The 15543-nt window shown below is 31.9% G+C and overlaps 1 protein-coding gene across 1 annotated transcript in view; it reads left to right on the forward strand.

The window, feature by feature from the left end:
- Positions 1 to 15543, forward strand: part of LOC143409991 (A-kinase anchor protein 9-like) — a 37169-nt gene that overhangs the window by 6806 nt on the left and 14820 nt on the right. Inside the window, 3 exon segments of the mRNA XM_076870659.2 lie at positions 1190 to 3550; positions 11143 to 11353; positions 13060 to 13222. Of these exon segments, the coding sequence (XP_076726774.2) occupies positions 1190 to 3550; positions 11143 to 11353; positions 13060 to 13222 (2735 nt within the window).

Genomic DNA, 15543 nt, shown 5'->3' on the forward strand with positions numbered 1-15543 from the left:
GTTCATGTCTGTAGACTAAACTTCTTAAATGCTCCTTGCTGTAACTCCCAACATTGTTTTCTGCATTCAGTATGGTTTTTCGAGAGGGATCAGACTTCTCAAAGGTTGACGGTGCGTTGGTCTTCTTCCAAGAACTATACTCAATTGATCAATGCCTACATTTTCTTAGTACATTCATTCAAGGCGCCTAGAAGTCCTATTTGGCAAGGACTCATGTCTCCTTAAGATAACTTTACTTCCTTACCTATATTTTCATCAGTTATATGGATTTCACTTATTTCCTTGGCTTTGGGACTACAGCTCTTAACTGTTTAATGAATATGCGTTAATATGTCTTGTCTTAGCCTAATCTTCAGTTCTAAAATTGAGTCCCCAGATAGGAACTGGGGAAAATTATCTGATGGTCTTTTATCTTTCTGTTTGAACTGTGGGTCTAAGCCCAAGTTGGTATGCTGTAAATATACAGTAGTGGTCTTAGGTGTCACTTGATGTTCAGTCACTTAATCATTGCATATCCCTAAATTTCTGATTCACTTAAAACCCCAGGAATGAAGTAAGGAAGACTTAAAGGAATCCACTTTAGTTCTTGTTGTTGTTCTCATTTTGAGCACTTGTCCATGAAATACCTTCAAATCACTAGAATCCAGGGGAGGACCGGTATTTATTTATTTTTTGTTTCTTCTGAGAATCCAGGGGAGGACCGGTTTTTATATTTTTGTGTCTTCTGAGAGTGTCTAGATAGTATGTAGTACTATAACTAGCCATCAGAAATACTTATATTTAGAATATTGACCAGTTAATAAGAAAAATAAAAATGAGATAGTTTATATAGATATTTTAGTCAGACTGAATTTTTGTTTTGTTTTGCTTTTTTTGGTGGTGCTAGAGATCAAACCCAAGGCCTCACACATGCTAGGCAAATTAGATTGCATTTTTAAATTTAAATATTTAATCACAGCACAATGTAAGAGAAATTTCTTCTCAAGAAGGGTAAAACTGTTATATTGTTTGCTCATATGTACTGTCAGGTAGATAAGTCCTAGGTCTCCTTGTACTGGGAAAAACGGGGGGCGGGGGGCAGGCCCAACAGTTGCTTTTTATAGAATTTTATAAAAAGGAGACACCCATAAGAAGTTGCCAGAACCTAAAAATGTCATTCTTATATTTTCATTTTCTTTTCTTTCTAAAGGAACAAGATGAAGTAGAAAAGTCAAATAAAAAAGAATTACAAGAAAAGGAGGCAATCATCCAGGCATTAAATATAAGAATAATAGAAGAAGAAAAAAAGAATCTTGAGCTAAAGGATCAAGTCACAGCCACTGAAAAATTAATGAGAGAATTACAAGAACAAATTGCAAGTATGAAATTAGAGCTGGCTAATTCTAAGCAAAAACAAAGACAATATTCTGAAGAAATAAAACAATTAATGGGTACAGTTGAAGACCTTCAGAAAAGACATTATTACACAGATAGCCAGTTTGAATCTGATGTGGTACAGAAAATGGTGGAACAAGAAATGCAGAAAAGATTAGAACAACTCCGAGCAGAGATGGATGAAATGTATGGGCAACAGATAGTACAGATGAAACAAGAGTTAATAAAGCAACACATGTCACAGATAGAGGAACTTAAAGCACAACATAAGGAAGAAATTGAGAGTGTTTTAAAATCACATTTAAATATTACAATTAATGAAGATCAAATAAAGTTAATGAATGTGGCAATAAATGAACTGAATGTGAAATTACAAGATACTAATGTGCAAAAGGAAAAACTCCAAGAAGAACTAGGAATAGTTTCAGGAGAAAAATCTACTCTGCAGAGACAACTTGATGACCTTTTTGAAGAATTGAACTTTTTAAGGGACCAAATTCAGAGAGCTAGAATGATAATAGCTGAACAAGAAAGTCAACTGAATGAAGCACGTAAGTCCCTTAGTACAGTGGAAGCTTTAAAAGCTGAGATTGTTCTGGCATCTGAATCTAGGAAAGAACTAGAATTAAAACATGAAGCAAAAGTTACAAATTACAAGATAAAACTTGAAATGTTGGAAAAAGAAAAAAATGCTGTATTAGACAGAATGGCTGAATCACAAGAAGCTGAATTAGAGAGGCTGAGAACACAGCTCCTATTTAGTCATGAAGAAGAACTTTCGAAACTAAAAGATGATTTAGAAGTTGAACATCAAATAAATATTGAAAAACTAGAAGATAGCTTAGGCATTCACTATAAACAGCAGATAGATGGCTTACAAAATTTAATGAGTCAAAAGATGGAAACAATGCAATTTGAAAAAGATAATTTGATTACTAAGCAGAATCAGTTGGTTTTGGAAATTTCAAAACTACAAGATTTACAGAAGTCCATCATGGATTCAAAATCAGAAGAAATGACCCTTCAGATGCATGAACTCCAAGAGGAAATCGAAATATTAAGACAAGAAAAAAAAGAAAAAGGTACGCTTGAACAAGAAGTTCAGGAATTACAACTTAAAATTGAATTATTGGAGAAACAAATAAAGGAAAAAGAGGATGACCTTAAAGAAAAGTTTTCACAACTTGAAGCAGAAAATAACATTCGTAAAAATGAGAAAAAAGCTTTTGAGGACATGTTGAAAATTTATGTTCCTGCTGAACAAGAAGAAAAATTGATTTTCATTGACTCCAGCAAGTCCATATCCAAAGACTGCAGCTGGCAAAAAGAAATGGAAATGCTTACAAAAGAGAATGAGGCCCTCAAGCAACAGTGTATTCAGCTAAATGAAGAAATTGAAAAGCAAAGAAGTACATTTTCATTTGCTGAAAAAAATTTTGAAGTTAACTATCAAAAGTTACAGGAGGAGTATACTTGCCTTCTCAAGGTAAAAGATGATTTAGAAGACAGTAAAAACAAACAAGAATTAGAGTATAAAAGTAAACTTAAAGCACTTAATGAAGAGCTTCATTTACAAAGAATAAATCCAGCTACAATCAAAGTGAAAAGTGTCATGCTTGATACTGACAAAGGTTTTGTCGCAGAGCCTTTAGAAATCTGTGAAGTTGTTGAGAAAGATACAACAGAACTTATGGAAAATCTTGAGGTAACCAAGCGAGAAAAGCTAGAATTGTCAGAGAAACTGTCTGATCTCTCTGAACAATTAAAACAGAAACATGGTGAGGTTAATTTTCTCAGTGAAGAAGTCAAATCTTTAAAGCAAGAAAAAGAGAAAATTCTATTTAAATGTCAAGAGCTAGAACTCCTAATTAACCATCATAGAGCAGAAAATATAGACATGTGTGATGTTCATTTAAGTTCTTTACAAGATGGAATAGTAACTACTATAAACAAGGATTCTCAAGGATCATTATCTAATGTAGGTGAAGATTTTGGAGAAGAATCAAAAACAGTAGTGGAAGAGAAAATTTCTTTTGAAAATGTGGCTATTAGAAGAGAAAGCAAGCAAGAACAGTTATTTTCACCATCAGTAACAAATGAGTCCCCACCTGGGACAGATCAATCAAGTGAAAATGATAAACTCCATCAGGAACTTTATGTACTTAAATCAGAACAGGTATGTTTACTTATTTACATATGGTATAGCACAGTGAAAATGTATATTTCATGCTAAAAAGAGTTTTCACCTTCTTAAAACAAATTTATAAAAGAAAATGAAAGTGAATCATGTAATTCTCATTTGGATCTATCATTTATCATTTAATTTTTCTATTTTTTTCTTAAACTGCTTTTCTTTTAGCTAATCTATATATTCTGCTCAGAAAATAAAGCAATATTTTCTTTATAAAGACAATAGTTTAAATAATATTGTTTAGAATCTCAACTTTACAAAAGTTATTGATTTTATAACTTAGTATTTTGTTGCAATTTCAAAGACTTTTAGAGTTTTTATTTCATACTGGTCTTTTTCAAGGTTCCACAATTGTAAACAAACTCTTGAATATTTTAGAACCTTATGCAGTTGTTCAATAGTTATAAATTCTTTTTCCTTTGTGCAAGAAAAACACTTAAGCCCTAGAGTTTTTTGAGTCTTATACCTGAGGAGGAAAAAAATAGTATTAATTCTCTGTACAGCTAAAGAAATAAAACACATAAAATAATAGGTTATTTCCTTTTATGTCAGCTATTCATATTAGAAATAATAGAAAAGTCTGATGTGTATCTTCAGTATGATAATGCTAAATAAACTTTTTATAATTAAAAACATCTTTTAGCTGTAGATGGACATTTTACCTTTATTTATTTATAATATGGTGCTGAGGAGTTAACCCAGTGCTTCACACATGCTAGTCAAGCTCTCTACCACTGAGCCACAACTGTAGCCTGCTAAATAAACTTATGTGTTTCTAAAACTTAGGTAATAAATATCTTTTGCAGATATAAGAGTTTAGTGTTGAAAGAGAGAAGAAGTTAAGGAGTATATATTTCAGTGAGGAAGACAGGTAATAAATGAGAAAATAAGACAGAAATATTGTTAACAGTCTATGAAGAAATATAAAATAAAACAGGGAAGCTCACAAAAGAAATTGAGAATGTTGGGTGGAGGTGGGTGGTGGTCTGGAGCTTGGAGGAATTAACACTTGAACTGAGATTCGAATGAGAGGGAAGAGGCTGCATTATGGAAATTAGAGCAGTTGTACCATGAGTAAATTTGAGGAACCAAATTAAAGGCCTATGTAGTTGAGTTTGAGAAGAGTTTGAAGAAGGAAGAAACTCAATCATAGGGAGCCTTATAGACTTTGTAAGTTTAGATTTTTATCCCTAAGTACAATAGGAAGTCATTGGTAAGTTTTCTGTTTTTATTTCTAATGACATGTTCATGTTGATGATCTTATCAAATGTGGTCATACTTTACGTTTTTAATAACTTGAATAGACCCAAGAAATTCAAATTGCTTAACTACTATTGCTATGTTAAATATTGCAAATTGTTTTTAAAACTATAAATGGTGGTAATTACTCCTAAAAAATGTCAGACATAATTTAAATTTTATTAAAAAGCATTATTCGAAGAAGATCTGAATTTGAAGCACATTTGTCAAATTGGTGAAATTTTCTTAATAGGAATTTTGTTTCTGTATTGAAGATACTTGCAATGGTATTTAGATACTCTCTCCTTTAAATTAACTAAACAAAGTGAAGAAAAGCAAGTCTGTAAATTGCTCCCATTTATCATTACTAAAATAAACCCCATCATTGATACAGAGGGGGGAGTAAGGTATGTATGCAGGTGGAGGGAAGCTCACAGAAGAAATTGAGCGGTGACTTACATAGTGATACTGTTTACTTGTCTGAAATACTGCAGAGGCAACAAAATACTCCTACTCTCAGTATTAAACTTAGTAATTAGAGCAGATACATCTCACTGAAACCAAAATAAATGTGGCTGTTAAGAATTTTTAACTGGCCAGCTGCAGTGGCAAACGCCTATAATCCCAGCTGAGGGAGGCTGAGGCAGGAGGCTAGTGAGTTCAAAGCCATCCTCAGCAACAGTGCGGCAGTAAGCAACTCAGTGAGACCCTCTCTCTAAATAAAATACAAAATAAGGATGAGATGTGGTTCAGTGGTCGAGTGCCCTGAGTTCAATCCCCAGTACCAAAAAAGAAAAAAGAAAAAGAAAAAAATAATTTTTAAACTGAAAAGAAAGAAATGAATAGTTTTGGAGTATAATTCCAGATTATCAAAGAGTCTTTTCAACATTGGGGTGCAAGGAATAAGGAGTGGCAGGAACATTATAGATATTGGCTAGTTATTGATGCTGAGAGAAGCCATAAATTCAAGTGTGTGTGTTTAAAATTGGAGGTAATTATTGGTATTGGAAGAGATACTGAGCTTAGAAACATCTACTGGAGCTTAGAAACCTCAAGAGAAACCATAATATCAGTTCTGTGAGTGAAGAGACACTACTATATAGGCTATATAGACAGCTACTATATCCCTAGTACCTAGAATAATGTTTTGCACATGATCAGCAGTTAATAATGTTTTACGAATGGATGAATGAGGGGTGAATAGGGGAAATAAACAAAGCCGCTTTATCAAGAATCAGCTGTGAATCAGGATAGGCCTTCATGTTAGAATGAAAATCAGAATAGCTTTTGTCACTTGCTATTTAGCATTGTTCTATAAGCCCTAACCATTCCAAAGATAAAAAGATACATGGCATAAATAGAAGTAGATAATTCACAGGTGTAATTAAGAAATTGAGAAAAATAATCTAAGCAAATAAACCAAAAAACCTAATGTAAAATAAATGTCAAAATTAGCCAAAAATATGTAAGACCAATATAAATAAAATTAGAATACTTTAATGAAAAATATTTGAATAAAGGAAAAGTCTCATTTCTGAGTGGGCAATTTTTTATATTATAGAATGTCAGTTATCTCTAGATTTATCCAACTTAAAAAGTTACAGAAATTTGACTTAATTGGTTTATAGTTCATCTGGAAGAGTAAATGCACAAGGAGAGACATGAATATTTTTTTTAAAAAAGTAGAACGTATGTAACATGATATGTAAAAAATAATTTTTAGGTTTAAATATTATCAATTTAATAAATGAGATATTGAAATGAGTTAAGTATTCAACAGCATAGAAAAGTGTCAAGAATATCTACATTCAAAGGAAGTAGAAGGAAGGAAATAAAGAGCAAAAATAAGAGAACTTGTAATAAACAAGTGGGAAAATTTTTCAAGAACTTTGGAGGTTTATTATTTGAAAAGATTATTTACAGGTATTAGATCTCCAAAAATATGACCAAGGGGGGAAAAACACATAAGCAAAATCAAGAATGAAATAAGGACATAAGTACAGGTACCACAAGAAATTTTAAAAGTCATAAATAATGCTACAAATAATCTCTGCCAATAGATTTGAAAATATAAGCAAACTCTAGATGGTGTTCTGGAAGAATATAAACTACCAGAACTAATGCAAATAGAAATGAATAAATTCAAATAACCATTAAATAGAAATGAATAAGTCAGTAATCATTAAAGAGTTGAAGTAGTGGTCAGAAGTTTTCCCTTTTGCCTCATCTCAAACCAAAATGCTAGACTTAAGACCATTTTACAAGTAATTCTTATTAACTCTCCAAGAACAAAAGTGTAATTGTTCACTAAAGTAGGATTAAAGAGAGAATGGAAAAAGAAAGGAAAGAAGAAAAACTGAAGAAAGAAAAACCACCCAGTTCACCTTAGAAGGCCAATATTAATATGAAGTCCTGATAGGAATTGTAAAGAAAATAAAATTGTAGAGTAATCTAACTTGTAAGTGTAGTTGCAGAAATTCCAAATAAAATATTAGCAAGTTATACCAAGAGTGGACAAATAGTTAAACATTTGAAAAAAAAATCTGTGACTGTAATCTCTACATTTTTATGTAGCAAGACAAAATCCATGATTATTTTAGTGCATATCAGAAAAAAATACATAAAAAATTTGACAACCCATTTATAAGTTAAAAAAAAAAGCTTTAGGAAATCAGGATTAGCAGGGAAATTTTCTAGTCATGATACTGATTTTCGTCAAAATGTTGACAGATTATATTTCTGATGGTGAAATTTAGAAGCATTTCCATTAGAATCAAGTATAGGACTAGGATACATACCCATTGTCAACATTACTATTGCAACATGGTTTTGTAGTTCTTAGTGAATGCTTCTCCAGTTCTTATAATATGACAAGAATAGGAAATGAGAAAAAAATATGAACAGATCAGGCAAAACTTTAAACCCAAGATAATAAGATGTTTTGAGTTTTTGTTAAGAAAATTATAAAATATTGAAGGACACAAAGACCTGACTGTGTGCTAATACATATCATATCCATAATGGAAAGATACAAAGAAAATATCAGTTCTCTCCTAATTAATAATTCTAGTCAAAATTACAATAAGGTTTCTTAATGAATGTGGAATACTGATTCTAAAATTGATATAGAAGAGTAAATAGCCAAGAATACTCAAGACAATCTTAAAAAGTATGTATTTGTTATCAAAACTTATTACAAAATCATTATAAACAATATGGTTTAATGCCAGGATGGTTAAGTAGATCAGTAGAATATAATGAAAAGCCCAGAACAGATCTGTATCTTGTAAAAATTTAGCAAGAAGGCCCTACAAATCAATGAATCACTTAGTGAATCTCTACTACATTCCAGGCACTGTTCAAGTCATTCATAATTTAACAGTGAATAAAAATGGTCAAGGAAGAATAAAGTTTACTTTTTAGGGTTTAAATGAACATTATAAAATACAGACAAATATTTCTGGTGGTCTTAAGTGCTATGAATAAAATTACAGTATGATAAGAAGAATAAGATCTCCCTAAGTGTAGGGCTTTTTTTGCATAGGGTAGGTCAAGGAAGACTACTTTGGAGAGATGATATTTGAGCAGAGACAGAGGAAATCAAAAAATAAACCAAAATAGCAGAAGAAGCTTAGAGTATTCAAAATTGTTTGGGAGGATAAAAAACAATTTTTTTGAGCACAATTGATTTTTGATACTAGAGGTTAGAAGTTAGGGAACTAGATCATTGTCGCTTTAGGGAAAAAAATCAGGTTGGTTTAAAATGTACACATAAGAAGAAAATAGAATCTTAAGATAGGGAAAACTTTTAATAAAGACAAAGCATGGGAAAAGATTTAAAATTTTTATTCTATCTTTTAAAAACAATAATGTAAAACAGATTTGAGGACTGGGACTAGATATTTGCCATGAATGTAAGTTGCAAACAAAAGCTATCAAGAATATAGAAAGAACAATTAATGTAACAAGAGGTCCAAAAACAAAATAATAATGGGCAAAAGATGTGAAAGACATGTGCCTGAATAGGAAATCAAAGTATCTAATAAACATGAAAATATTCTTTCAACCTTACTATTAAGTGTAAAAATAAAATAACATTTTATACCCATTTAGGTTGGTGAAGTTAGTCTGATATAAAGAATGGTGAGGATGTGAGTATATAAGTACTCAACCTTCTGGTAGCATTGTAAATTAGTACTGTTATATAAAAATAATTTGATCAAATCTAGCACAGTTAAAAATGCACTATCTGTGACCTAGCAGTTATATTTCTAAGTAGTTCTCAAAATGGGGTTCCTGACCAGAAGCACAGCATTACTTGGTAACGGGTTAGAATTCAAAGGTCTTTGACCTCTCCTGAATCAGAAACTGTGGGGATGGGGTTAGGTTCCTAAAGTAACCTGTTTTAATAAGCATTCCAAGTGATTCTGATGCATGTTACATTTGAGAACCACTAGTTAGAAAGAAATTAGCACATTTATCCAAAAATTAGGAATAAACCAATTTATCTCCTGAAAGGAAATGGACAAATTTTGGTATAGTCATAATACCACAGTTAAAATGAATTAACCTGTTGCCTACATGCTGTTTATTTTTTGTTTGTTTGTGGTACTGGACATTAAACCCCCCGTTACCTACATGGAATAATACCAGAGACATATTGAATGAGAAAATAAATTTGTAAAATTAATATCATTTGTGTAAGTCCATAAAAAAACAAAATATACAGTGCATTGAGAATGCAAAATGTATTGTAATGAGAAGTGATAATGTAAGAATTGGACTGGATTTGTACCAAACTATGATTATGGTTGCCTGTGAGAAAGGAGTGATGAGAACATAGAAGTTTATGGGGAGTACAGGGAATGAAAAAAATAGAGAAAATGTTATAGTACTTGTTAATTTGGGTTTTGAGTTTATTGCTTGCATTTTTCCATATTTAAAATAGTATTTTAAATCCAGGCGTGGTGGTGCATGCCTGTAATTCCAGCTATTTGGGAGGCTAAGGCAGAGGAGGGTTCTAAGTTCAAGACCAACCTTGGCAACTTGTTGAGACCTTGCCTCAAAAAGGGCTGGGGTTGGGATTGTGGGTCAGTGGCAGAGCGTTTGTCTCACATATGTGAAGCACTGGGTTCAATCCTCAGTACCACATAAAAATGAAAATATTGAAAAAAAGGGGCTGGAAATGTAGCTCACAGGTAGAGAGCACCCCTGGGTTCAATTCCCAGTGCCATGAAAATAAAATATTATTTGAAAATAAAAAGAAAGATAAGGAAGAGCCAAGGCAACATGAGAGAAATTGGTATGAAAATTTCTTCTCCTGGTCTCCTTGGCTAACTACTCTTACACAGCTGTAGCCGATCCATTGCTGTTAGTCCTCTTAGGGTTTTTAATTGGACCCTGCATCTTTAACTGTTTATTTAATAAGATATATAAAACAAAAAATACATTCTGTAAAACTGATGGTCCTCCATACTCACTACAGTAGCTGTAAACCAATGATGATTAATTAATGATTTGATTAGTTCCATAAAACCAGTGGGGAAAGTTATAGGCCAGGCTATATAAGCAATGACCAAACAGACTTCATTTTACCCTGAGACTCCATATTACGTAAGAAGAGCTTCTCCCATAGGAAAGTCCCATCACTGTACCACATTACTAATTGCCTAGCATAGCCTACTTGCAATACAGAATAGCAATTCTTACACAATGTAAAATTGTTCTCTTTGGTTCCCACTTTCCTTGGGCAGTGTACCTTTCTGGGGAATAACTGATTAGATGTTAGTGGCCATTCTTTAATTTGTATTCAACTAGGGTCACTTTGATCCATTTCTCTTTTGATTATGATTATGAAAAAATCCCAGGAGAAATGAATGAGATGAAAATTTGATTAAGACATTGCATTGTTTCGCTAATGGCTTTATTCAGCTTCTACTACTTCTTGCTTGCTTGCTTGCTGGTTGCCAAGTCAATCTGGATGTGGTTTTCGCCTTTAAATATCCTAAAATGTTGAGGCTCTAGGCTGTTTCCTGCAGAGACAACTTGTTCCTGTAGGGAGCATTCCCGGACAGTCAGAATAAAGACTCTCCAATATGGACAAATCATAAGCTATACCAAATATCAGAATTTGCTCTAAAATTGAGGTAATGATACTACTCTCCTTGAAAAAAGAAGTAGCTAAGTATAATTGAATGAAGAATGAAGAAAAAATGTCATTGGTTCTCTTATGAAGTTTTAAACTATAATTTATTTCTCCTCTTGTTTTAGTATATGCAAAAAGCAAGTTATTTTATAGTAAATTATTTTAAATTTTTCTAATTTATATTCACTTTCAGAATGATTTAAGGCTACAGATGGCAGCTCAGTGCATATGCCTTTCACTGGTTTATTCAGCTCACGTGGATCAGGTTCGTGAATATATGGAAAATGAAAAAGATAAAGCTCTTTGCAATCTTAAAGAGGAGCTTATTTCTACTCAAGAGGAAAAGATCAAGGAACTTCAGAAAATATACCAGTTAGAACTACAGAATGTAAAAACACAAACAGGTAAATAGTTTCTGACTTATAATTACCATGAAGCATCACTTAGAGTCCACCATTTCATAATTCTGTCCTTAGAACTCACAGGGGAAGGTGACTTGTGTATCTAAGCCCTAGTCTTATTTGTTCATATAATCATTGGATATTCATTCAAGTGCTAGAGAAAACTAAAATTACCGAGTCATTTTCCCATAGGAAATTATAATCCATTGGGAAAGCATATATAAAATACACTGAAATTTTCTGAAATGCAAAGAATGGAGGGAGAAAAAAAAGTTTTGTCTTTCCTGGGGAGATGAGTAGGATGAGGGTATGGATAGGAGTAACTGGGTTGGAAATTTGGGGAAGGCTATGGAGTCTTAAGCATTGAGCTCTATCTAAGATTGCATCCATTTGGGAGAACTGGGAGTTCAAGTTGTGTTAGCTAGATAAAACTGGAGAGATTGGAAGGAGCTTGATCAGGAAAGGTTTTATGTACTCTTGATGAAACATGTTTATGTTTTATGCTATTGGTGATAAGACCTACAGCAGGATTTTAAATAGTGGGAGTAATAATAAGATTTTTATTTTAAGTTGATACCATTAGGATCAGTTGGAAGGGATGAAATTATTGATGGGAAGACCAGCCAGATTGAATTGAGTATGATAGAAAGTTAAGTTCAACACTTAGAGTTAGGTTCTAGTTTGTCGTTAATGTTAGCAGAAATTAAGAATGATACCCAAGTTTCTAGCTTAAGAAACTAGAGTATGGTTCTAGTCATAGAAAGGAACCAATTTGTGAAAAAAAATAATAATTCAGTTTTAAATATATTGAGTTAAGAATAGAATACTTATTGATTTTGAAAAAATATATAGGAGTTAGTTGAAAATAGAAGTCTGAAACCTGGGAGAAAAATTTAATTATGAGGTAAAGATTTATAATCAGCATGAATGTCAAGGACAAGAATGAGTTATCAGGGGAAACTAGAGAGTGAGTTAAAAGACCAAGATGGCATAATAGGAAGTAACAATGTTAAGGGACCATACAATGAACCATAAACAATTAGTCACAGTTAATGTTTTTCTTTCATGATTATTTGGCCAGTTAACTAGACTTCTTGTGTTCAAGGTATCTCTAGGCCTTCACTTTTGCTTTTAGGAATGGAGTTTTATTATTGGAATTGCTTTGGTGAACAGAATAGAATTTCAAGCATATCAGATAATACCATGCTTTTTCACTTCAGGGGTTCTTTGAATATAGTAATATTTTAAGTTTGTATTTTTTTTAAATTGATATCTTCTTGAGGTAGTCTGTCCACTATTTCCCAAATTGCATGTTAACTAATGGCTCATTTAATTGGCAAAAAAGTTAGTTTAGTGATTAATTATCAGCATTTTTAAGAAATAAAAATAAAAGAGGAAAGTAAAAGGTGTTAACTACTCTCCTGTGGTCCCTTTTCAAAACTTCTTTTGTTTCATGTTTCTGAATTGTTTTAAAGATATAAAATTGTTGAATTTAGAGATACTATACCATAAGGATAGGAGAAATGATCTTGAATCACACTGTTTTCTTGTTTTCATCAGTCAGAATGAGTCAAATTAAAACCTGAGTTTCACTCAAAACATTTTTCAAAGAATAAATATTTTTATACATTGAAATAAAATGATTATTTCACTGAGAAGTTTGTATTGAAATGTGTATTGTCTTCTCTTCCTGTTATCTTCTCTGAAAGATACCAAAAAAATTAAACAACTTGAAGAACAAATTCAAGAATTGGAAAACTTCATATGCTTTTTGCGCAAACAATTGAAAGAAACTGAAGAAAATCATAGGGCAGAAATTTATTCTCTACAGGAGAAGCTTCAAGCCATTAGTGAGACCACGGTGGACCCAAGGTATCTATTTACTTAAAACTTCATTCAGCAGTATTTGTAGCTTAGTAACAATGATAGTATCATCTGGAATGATTATTTTAAGAATAAAATATAACTTTAACAAAGAGATAGGATGTAACATTTTTAAGAAATAAGAGCAGGAGATAATTCTGTATCTTTGAAATGTGTGAAATAAATGTTGGTATAAACCAAAGACATTTTATTATAGGAATTTTACTTATACTTTTATAAAGATGTTATTAATCTATTTTCTGAATTAAAATAGGTCAGGTAGTAGACATTTACATGTTTATTCTATGCCTCGGCTTTGATATGTTGATGTGGTGAATACTTAAATAGTCTAAGTATGATCATTCCACTATGACTTGAATATACTCCATTTGATTGTCTAATGCTCAAATTCATCATGTCCCAAATAGAACCCTGATCTATGAGGAGAGAAGAAATGATCTTCAATTACCACTATGTATGTTTTCTTGGATCAGGATCTTCTAAAATTTGCTCCTTCTGTAGCCATCTTCATCCATCATGACTCCTTTCTGTCATAACTCTCTGCCATTCTATGAAAAAATCTTGGTTTTTTTTTTAACCTTCAAAGTACATCAAAACTGTGCCACTCCTTACTGCTCCACTGGTCCCTGCAATTGTTTTGTGTTTCACCTGGATTACTCAACTTCTGTTTACAGTCTATTCTCTATATAGTCATCACAAGTGCCAGAACCTTTGCTTTTATAATTTCAGTTACATCATGTTACTCTAATCCTCTTCTGCTCTTTACAGTCTCACTAGTCCTGAGGACCATGACATCTTTGACTTTCATTTTCTACTGACTTTCTTATCACTTACTGTTCTCAAACCATATAATCCCATGGGGTTGGGGTTGGAGCTCAGCGGTAAAGCGCTCGCCTGGCTTGTGTGAGGTCCTGGGTTTGATTCTCAGCACCACATATAAATAAATAAAGTAAAGGTCCATTGACAACTAAAAACAATTTTAAAAGATTAAAAAAAAAAACCTCATACATCCCCACTGTGATCCTCAAATATATCACATATCAGTATGCTTCTGCTTTAGGGATTCATTGGCTTTTTCTTCTACCTAGAATGATTATTCTCCAGGTATTTGTATGCCCACACCCTCATCTCCTTTGGATCTTTACTTAGATGTCATGTTCTTACATAAATTAAAATCGTCCCCAAAGAGTCTGTGTCTTACTTTTCTACTTCATTTTTTCTTAAAATTATTTGTTTTATATGTACGCACACATTATAATCATTGTGTGTGTGCATGTATATGTGTATATAAATAATGTATGTATGTAATTTATGTATACAAATATATATATAAATTTAGAGGAAGTATTGTTTCATTTTGTTTGTTTTCAATTAAGGAATTTAAGCCTTTTTAAAAAACATTTTTATTAGTTGTTATTTTATTTATTTATTTATTTACATGCAGTGCTAAGAATTGAACCCAGTGCCTCATACACACTAGGCAAGTACTTTACCACTGAGCCACAACCCCAGCCTAGGAATTTAAGCTTATCTTTGTCTATTTAAGTGACTGATGTATTCTAAATCCATGTGATTTCTAAATACTAATCTTACCTTATTGTTATAAGATTAGACATTTTAAGAAAACATTGTTACAAAGTAGTGAATACTTATATAACGATACAGAATTCAGACATACATACCAAAAGATATGTGGGTAGATAAAATTAAAATTAAACTGATTGTAAGTTAAAATTAAACTAACTGTAAGTTAAGAACCTTCTCTTTCCTGTTGCCACACTTCATTTCCAATATAAGCAATCATTGTTACTTTTGATATGTATTCTTTCAGACATTTTCCTATTTATATAGACATATATGTTAAAACAGGCTTTTAATGCAAGTGAGAATTTACAAGCATTTTTAACTCAGTAATACATCTTAGATATATCTTTATATATATACATACATACATACATACATGCACACCCATGTATTTATATATATATATATATTATTTTTTTTTGTATCAGGGATTGAATTCAGGGGCTCTTTTCCACCAAGCCACATCCTCACCCCTCTTCTTTTTTTTCAGAACTACTGTTTTTATTTAAAATAACTCATGTTCAGATCTACCACATACCAGTTGGGTAATGTTAGACAAATCAAATTTAATGAACTATTATTTCTATATATATATATAGTTTCAATAACTAATTTTTTTTTTAGTTCTAATGATTTTTTTCTTCTAAATAGTTATCTAAGACAGTAGGATGCAGTTTGACATATCATACATAAATGAAGTATAACTTCTCATTCTTTCTTGTGCA

The sequence above is a fragment of the Callospermophilus lateralis genome, chromosome 11, assembly GCF_048772815.1.
Source record: "Callospermophilus lateralis isolate mCalLat2 chromosome 11, mCalLat2.hap1, whole genome shotgun sequence".
NCBI lineage: Eukaryota > Metazoa > Chordata > Mammalia > Rodentia > Sciuridae > Callospermophilus > Callospermophilus lateralis.